The 8744-nt window shown below is 53.9% G+C and overlaps 1 protein-coding gene across 1 annotated transcript; it reads left to right on the plus strand.

Moving 5' to 3' along the window:
- Positions 1-946: 946 nt before the first annotated feature.
- On the plus strand, positions 947-7315 carry LOC102976370 (neuropeptide Y receptor type 4-2). Its single transcript, XM_024132165.1, has 2 exons — positions 947-996; positions 5579-7315. The coding sequence occupies exon 2, from the start codon at positions 5619-5621 to the stop codon at positions 6750-6752; it is 1134 nt and encodes a 377-aa protein (XP_023987933.1). The 5' UTR covers positions 947-996; positions 5579-5618; the 3' UTR covers positions 6753-7315.
- Positions 7316-8744: the final 1429 nt, after the last annotated feature.

The raw sequence follows: 8744 nt of genomic DNA on the forward strand, positions 1-8744 counted from the left end.
TGAGTTGGAGCCATGGAAGGTTTTAGAGAAGAGTTGTATATGTCGGATACTTAGGAAGTTCCCCAGAAGCAAAGCCTACTCTCAGGAGGTCCTCCAAGTACACACGTGATTTTACCATGTGGCCTTCTGGAGGAAATTATAAGTTAGTGTATTCAAAATTGGAGCAGCCTTTGTAATAAACACTGTCCCCTTTCAGGCAAGTCCTGTTTCACGTGGACTCCAATGGAGAAGTGCTTTCTTACTTGATTCTTGTTGCAACAATCTTGGAGGCCTTTCCAGGATCTACCAGGGCCTCCCTGACTGTTCCCACATGCACCTCTGAAAGCCCTGACATTCTCCAGCCACACACCGCCCTTCAGTGATCTCCAGTGAGCAAATGCCTCCAGTCTCAGGGCCTTTGCACTTACTGTGCCCTCTGCCTGGTCCACATATCTAAAGCTGACCCATTTCCCCACAGCATCTCACTCTCTGCAATAACGTATTAACTTATTTACTTGTTTACTTGTCCCTAATGGGCCTTCTCCCCCCAGGGCTGGGAACTCCAGGATAACACAAGGACGGGAACTCTGTTTTGCTCAGCTCTGTGTCTAGCAGGCAGGAGAGCCAGGTTCATAGGAGGCCTGTAATTAATATTTGTGAACGAGTTTATGAAAGGCAGGTCTTCTTATGCCCATTTCATGGATGAGGACACTGGGGCTCAGAGAGAACACCAACAGGGCAGTTCCAGCCCGCTGGTGTGTAGGGTCGGGGTGGGCGTGGGGGAGGCCGGCGTGCGGGGCTGCAGCTCCTGGCGCACGGCGGATGGGAGGGGTCTCGGCCGCAGCTCCGGAGCAGGCGCCTGGGTCGCCGGCGGCCGGCCGCAGCGTCCTCAAGGGCTGCGCGGGCGGCAGACTGGGCGGGCACTGACGGCGGCGGTGCGGGAGGGAGCCGAACGGGCGGGGAGAAGGGCAGGGCGGCTCCGGTCCGCACGCAGAGAGCGCCGGGCCGCCGGAGCAGGTGAGACCGGCGCGGGCCCCGCGATTTGCCCCGTGGATCCCAGGGGCAGAAGGGACCCGAGCCCGAGGGCTCCCCGGGAAGCCGCGCGCTGCCTCTGCCGGGCGCCTGGGGAGGGGTCGCCGGGTGGGCTTCGCAGGGGCTCAGAGCCGCGCAACCGGGGCAGTACGGGGAACCCTGCTCCTCGAGCGGACTTGGGCTCCTTTGATCTCACCTGTCCTCACCTGTGTGCTGCCGGGAGAGCAGGTAAGGGATGCGTGGAAAATGTGGGCGCCGAGGGCTTTAGGAGACAGAAGCTGTTTGCTGAAATTTCAGGAAACAAAGTAGACATTCTTCTCTCCATTCTTACCTCGTAGGAGAATTGATATTATTTGTATTATCGATTAGTTTTCCTCTGAGTGCTGGGAAGGCAGGCTGCAGTGGAGGACTCCCCCCCTCCCCTCCGGGTTGCAGGTGTTCCCAGCTTGTCACGAGAGCTGCTTGGGAACTAAACCCGGAGACACTATTTCACTGACTTTGCACGATAATCTGCCTTCCCGCTCCCAGAATCGCCACCCCCTGGGGTGTGCCTGGAGGACTGAGGTCTCCTGGTCCTCACTGGGCATCTCTGAGGAATGCAGTGGGAAGTGAGGGACAGTCTTGGTGTGAGGGTCCTCGGGAGAACTCCAAATCACCCAGAAGGGTCTGAAGTGGTCGGAGTGGCCCCAGCTCAGCAGCCCTGGGGAGTGGATGCGATCACCTTGAGGTGATCCAGGTGAAGAGTTGCATTGCTGGAGGCTGCAAGGGACAGACGCTCTCTTGCGATAGCCCTTCAAGCCCACGTCTCTCCCCTGGGAGCTGTGCTCTTGTGTTCTGCCCCGGCGAGGGGCCTCTGGGGTTCCAAACTGTGTCGGGAAGGAGGCAGCTCTATCTAGGAGTGTCATTCCAATAGGGACTCCAAACCCGCATCTGCTTGGGAAGGATGAGGGGCTGGAGAGGCTGGGCTGTCCGCAGAGCTGCCCCGGGAGGAGGGGCGTCTGAGCCAGCATGCTGGGGCCCGAGGCCAGGGGACGCTGGGTAGCTGCCACCCCACGTGGGGCATCTTCTCACTTGGGTGAGCCACATCCTGGCACCCCCCAGTTGCTCACCCAGTCACGCTTTGCTGGGGACCTTGGATGTCCATCTCCAACCCTGCCTCTACCGCTCCACCTGCCCCACATTAGTTCACCTCCTGCTTCAAGACAGGCCCCGCTCCTCTTTCCTCCTTTTCAAAATCTCTCTGTCTGGCAGGGCCTGGTGCAGGGGGCTTCAGAATCAGACTGACCAGGGTTCCAGTTCAGCTTTGCCACTTACTGACTGTGGGGACGTTGGCCAGGTCTCTTCATCTAACTGGGCCTCAGGGTCCTCCTCTTTGAAATGGGGCTGATATTAGATCCAACCATATGAATTTGCTGTCTTTGCAGGTTGAAAGGGCTTGGATACTGGCAATTTCATATGGTTCAGCCTAGTAATGCCTTCCTCCCAGGGCTGCAGTGTGGATTAATGCTCAGGGAGATGTCTTGTGCCCAAAGCCCAGTGAAGGCTAAAGTCCCTTCTGCCCTCTGTCTCCCAGCAAAGTGTGCGCTCTCCAGGGTGAGGCAAGACACACCCCCACTTTGGGCTTTCTGCAAGACTGGGCTCCTGCCTTCCCTCCCCTGCCTGTCTTTCCAAATTCCCCTTCCTGCTCCTCTGGGTATGGCAGGCTCAGTTGCTTCCATTCTCTCCCCAACCCCCGCCCAGCCCCTGAGGCTGCTTGGGCCTCCCATGTGTCTGCGGGACCAAACTCAGACCAGAGTCACCTCTGCATGCGTGCTGCCACTGCTTTCTCCCTACTGCCCCTGTGCACTTCCTACACAAGGAAACCAGCTTTCGTGCTGACCTGGGGCTCAAGGGTTTGAATTATTACTACCTTGCCCCTGGAGAATGTTTTTGGAAATCCTCAGTTCCTGTGTACAGAGGGCCTTTCTGGGGTAGGGGCTTATGGAGTGGTCCCCTCCCTGGTGTTCCCTTCCCGCATCTGCAGCTCTGGAGAAAGATGCAAGGGCCAGCTGGCAGTTCTGCTCCTTTCTCGGTCCCCCAAAGATCTCCTTCCCATGTTGATGCTCTCCCAGCCCCAGCACTTCCCTCCTCTGCCCCAGTCCCAGAAGCTGCTGGGAAGGGCTGATTTGGGTTCAGGCATCTGTGTGGTCTAATCAGCAGGTACTGGTGTGGGGTTTCCTGGCTCACTGGTGACCATCCCTTGTGTTAACTCTTTATGGATTCTCTGAGAAGAGGGCTGCAAGCCAGGCAGATCCCCAGTGCTGCCTTCAGCCCTCCCCCTCCTCCTGTCTTGACCCTTTCCCTCAATCTATTCTCTACATCCAAGTGACCTTTCTGGAATGAACTTGGGCTTGCTGGCAGCCTTTCAGGAGCTCACCCAGCATTCCTGGTCTGGCCCACCTCTCCAGCCCATCTTTTGCCACTCCCTTCCACTTACTCGAGGCTCTAGTTATTCTGAACTGCTTACTGTTCTCTGAGGAGGCTTTCTTCTTTCCTGCCTCCTTGCCTTTGTACCCTGTTCCCTGTACCTTGAATTCCTTCCTCCACCTTGTCTATTTGGATAGTTAACTCCTCTTCATCCTTTGAGTCCTGGATCCATGTCCCCTCTTCTCTCATCTCCCTGCTTCCTTCCTTGATCTCCCAGCTCACAGGCATTCCATTCATAACTGGCTTTGGCGATGGCAACGTGGCATTGAGGTTCATCTGTGTTCCTGGTGGCTAGTGCCTCTGGTCTGGGAGGGACATGGCTGTATAAGTCATCTTTGCAGACCTTGCTTCTAGCGTGGGACTTGGTACATGCTTATTGAGTGAATGAATGCACGAAGAAGGGAGGATTTTCTGGAGCCCTCCCCATCTAGTAATGGCACTCTGATCATGCTGAGCTTGGCCAGTTTGGAACCAATGGTGTTGTTTCCCATTGTTGACCCAGCCCTGGCTGTTGGTCAACCAGAGTCTTGGGTTTCCATCTTATTTGCTGCTTCTGAGCACAGTGTATCTGCCACAGTTTCATGCAGCTTTGGCTGTTTTTTCACTCAAATACTGGACCTTATACTTCGCCCTGGTATATTTCATTTTGTCACATTCAATTCCAAATGACTCTTTTTGCCCGAAGACTGTGGTACCAGAAATATCCTCTTGCCTCTGGGATTGGTTAGCTGAAATAACCAGACTATAAACTGTCATTCGAATTCATGATGATCTTGTGCATGGCAAAATGTGACTCATCTTTGTAAGCCAAATTAAATGTACAGTGAGTGACATTTTTGACGGCTGACAAATAGGTTTTATTGACCTCTGGTTAATTTTGGCTATACCCTGTAAAAACTGTCTCTAACTTAGCACTTGAACCTAAAGAACATACATAATGTTCACAGTTCACAAATAGACACGATCATTATAAGGCCTTAAAGAATATCTGAAATAGGGTATTCCTCTATGAACAGTACTTATCAAAATGGGGTCCAAGGACCATGTGCATTGGAGTCATATGGGTCAGTTGTTAAAATACAGATTCCTGGGCCCCATCCTGGACTCACTTAACTGCATCTCCTGGTGAGGGATTCTGGAATCTGTGCTTTCTATCTGCTCCTAGAATGATTCTGATGTCTCCTGAAGGTTGAGAACTGCTTGTGGGATTAGTGATGACTAGAGAAGTCATGAGGAAGGTGAGCCCCAGTGGTGTGTGATGATACGGTGGCGCTCCACGTCAAAATATCTGTCATTGGCATTACCACCTGGAGGCTCTGGAGTCCAAATTCCAATTAAGTCTTGGCAGAGGGTCCCTTGTGTTGAGACACCAGAGGAAAACGGCCAGGCTGGGCCGGGACATGGAGGTATGGTCCAGGTTGGTGTCTGGGAGCCGCAAGCTGTGACTTGAGCGTAGGCATGGAGGAGACCCATAGGGAAGGCAGTGGGCATCCCTTGACCTTGGCCTGGTGTGTGTGTACACGTAGGGGTCAGGAGGAGAGAGCTGGTGTGCTGATGACCCAGTCTTTGCATACCTGGCTGTCTTCAACTCTGCCATGTGTCACCTGAGAAACAAGGCTGGCAGGGCAGGTAGGGGCTGAGACCAGGAGGGCACACTGTGTGTTAAGCCCCGAGGTTTTTGTTCTGTCCTAGAGGGGGTGCCATGGAAGGACCGGAGCACATGGCAGAATGTGTGTTGCTGTCCCTATTTGCATAAAATGTGATAAGGGGATTTCTACCCGTGTTCCCTAAATAATTCTGTCCCTGAACTCTGCATACAGCAGTCCAACTTCTTTATCATCAAAATAGCCTCAAACTCTGAGGTCAGAGGGAATTTGTGGAACAGGTTCTGACGTCAGACAGACCTGGGTTTGTATCTGGGCCCCGTTACTTATTAGCTGTGTGACTATGGGCAAGTTGCTTTACATCCCTGAGTTTCAGGTCCTCTAGGTCTCAGCCTTGGGAAGGAAGCAGCCATGAACCTCTCTACCTGGTCCCCACTCTTCCCTGGATTCCACACAGGAGGCAGTATCCTTCAGTGCCGTTTGTCTTTGCTTTGCAGATGTCATCGTTGAATCTCCTGGAATCTTTTCACATCCACCATGAACATCTCTCACTTCCTGGCCTTGCTGTTCCCAGAATCCCCACGGGGTCAAAACAGGAGCAAGTCAAGTTCTCTGTACACTCCATACAACTTCTCTGACTACTGCCAGGATTCCATAGACCCAATGGTCTTCATTGTCACCTCCTACAGCATTGAGACCATCGTGGGAGTCCTGGGCAACCTCTGCCTGATATGTGTGACCATTAGGCAGAAGGAGAAGGCCAATGTGACCAACCTGCTTATTGCCAACCTGGCCTTCTCTGACTTCCTCATGTGCCTCATCTGCCAGCCACTCACGGCTATCTACACCGTCATGGACTACTGGATCTTTGGCGAGGTCCTTTGCAAGATATCGGCCTTTATCCAGTGTATGTCGGTGACAGTCTCCATCCTCTCGCTTGTACTTGTGGCTCTGGAGAGGCATCAGCTCATCATCAATCCAACGGGCTGGAAACCCAGGGTCTCCCAGGCCTACCTGGGGATCGTGGTCATCTGGCTCATTGCGGGCTTCCTTTCCCTGCCCTTCCTGGCTAACAGCATCCTAGAGAATGTCTTTCATAAGAACCACTCCAAGGCTCTGGAGTTTCTGGTGGATAAGGTGGTCTGTACCGAGTCCTGGCCACTGGACCATCACCGCATCATCTACACCACCTTTCTGCTGCTCTTCCAGTACTGCATTCCACTGGCCTTCATCTTGGTCTGCTACGTTCGCATCTACCAGCGTCTGCGCAAGCGGGGGCGGGTATTCCGCAAGGGCACCTACAGCTTTCAGGCTTGGCAGATGAAGCGGATCAATGTGATCCTTGTGGTAATGGTGGCTGCCTTTGCTGTGCTCTGGCTGCCCCTGCATGTGTTCAACAGCCTGGAGGACTGGTACCATGAGGCCATCCCCATCTGTCATGGCAACCTCATCTTCTTGGTGTGCCACCTGCTTGCCATGGCCTCTACCTGTGTCAACCCTTTCATCTATGGCTTTCTCAACACCAACTTCAAGAAGGAGGTCAAGGCCTTGGTGCTGACTTGCCAGCAGAGCATCCCTGTGGAGAAGTCCGAGCATCGGCCTCTGTCCACAGTGCACACGGAAGTCTCCAAAGGGTCTCTGAGGCTCAGTGGCAGGTCCAACCCCATCTAGCCAGGTTCAGGGCTTCTCGCTGCCATGTTCATTACCAGCATCCCTCACTTAGCTAAGTGGGCACGTTGCAAGCTGGGGGTGGCACTGGCTTTGTGGGGCCCAGATAGGGTAGCAAGAGCCTGTTTTTGCATCCATTTGCCTTGTGAAGCTGAGCATTCTGATGGTTCAGCTATTGTTACTGGGAGAATTCTGAGTCTGGATTCTGCAGGTCACACACAGTATGTCTTGCATCCTGAGCAGATGCCAGAGCCAGAGATGGTCTGATTGATGGTCTGTAGTTCATTCTGGTAACTCAGCAACAGATGCCCAGCCCGGGAGCCCAGGGATTTCACTTCCACCAGTGAGGCTGCAAGGCCATGGTGGGATGAGGGGAAGAACACGTGGAGTCAGAGTTCTGGACCTTGGTAAACCCCTAACCTCTGTGGGAGCCGATGTTTGTGGGTGGACTTTGTAAGTGGTAAAGAGTTCTATGGAGGCAAGACCGTGGGATTAGCGTATATCATTAGCACATCCAGCTGCAGAGAAGGGACCCTGGCAGCCTGCTCACACTCCTCTGCAGTAGGAAGATCAGCCCCGAGCAGCAGGAATTCCAGGGTTCACATCCTACTCCATCCTTTTCCTCTTTCTTTGTATCTGCCACCTTGAATGGAAATAAGCCTGCAAGTATCTCTCCTTGATAAGACTGTGGGCCCCTTGAGGGTGACATCTGTATTGTCAAAGAGCTTGGGTCCCCTATGCCTGGGACAGTCCCTGGCACAGGGAGAGAGCTCCAGAAAGATTTACCGTGGTGACAAGAAAGGTAGCAGGTGCCCCTGCTGAGTGCTCGGCTGAGGACAGCACCCTGCGCCACAGTCCAGTGTAGGAAGGGCTCAGGCTGCTGCAGCCACACTCTCTCGCCTGCCCTTCCTTGCCTCCCAGGACCTCTCTTGACAAGGCAGCTGGCCAAGGACTCTGCGACCCTCCCCAGTCCACCCACTGCAGAGACTTACAGTACTTAAGGCCATGACTCCAGCCTCCTTTGTTCCACTCTGCCCCTGAGCTGACTTGCCCCAGGTGATGTGTCACCATTCTTCCAGGACTTTGGGCCTCCCAGTGGCTTTCAGTAGTGGTAGGGCCAGGGAGGGTGTTCTTAAAGTCTGGGGCACGAGCTGAAAGGAGCAGAGTGTCCCCCTTCCTCCAGCCAGCCTGGGAAATGGAGAAAAGGCTACGTTGAGTGTGAATATCTCACCCATGGAGGTCAAGGTTCGGGCTTCTGGATCCAAGGCTTCATCTCTGTGTGTGGACCAGACAGCTTGTCCTTGCAGAAAGGGAAATGTCAAGATTGCTTGTGGGCCACCTTGGATGGGGTATCCAGGCCTGGTTGTACCTGCTCAGACCTGCAGAGTGGCTAGTGGCTGGACCCACCATGGCCTCCTGGGGCAGGGTATTCAAGTCCCCAGACCCTTCGAGGGGCCTAACTGTGAGGCTCCTAGGGTTGGCTCTACACAGGGCATCTGGCAAAGGGCCAGGTAGCAGGAGATTGAACAGCCACATTTGATCATCTCTCTGGCCTGGCCTCTGACCAAGAACCCATACAGCTGACACCAAAGACAACTGCTCTTTGAGTCACCAGCTCCCTCCCTGGAACTGTTTGTTTTGTCCCAATTTTTGGTCACATCTCTCATTCCGTTCCTTTGCTCACCTTTATCCTGTTTTTTTGGACAGATTGTTGAGCCATTCTCTTGGTTTCAGCTTGTGCTTGTCCTCTGGTGCCACCTGCTCCAGGTAACCACCTGCCGGCAAAGCCCAGACCCTGGGAACCATTCCAGAAAGATGTCATTGCTCAAGCTCCGCAAGGAACTGGGGGCCTCAGGCCCCTCCAGATCCCATACGATTGCCTGGAGTTTGTGTGTCATCACTCATCTCAGTGGTGCCAAGATGCTTGGGGACAAGGATGCTTTAGGGTGCTAGCATGCTTGAGGACTGGGGGACCAGGCTGAGCATTTGGTGAAG

Source organism: Physeter macrocephalus, chromosome 20, assembly GCF_002837175.3.
Source record: "Physeter macrocephalus isolate SW-GA chromosome 20, ASM283717v5, whole genome shotgun sequence".
Classification (NCBI taxonomy): Eukaryota; Metazoa; Chordata; class Mammalia; order Artiodactyla; family Physeteridae; genus Physeter; species Physeter macrocephalus.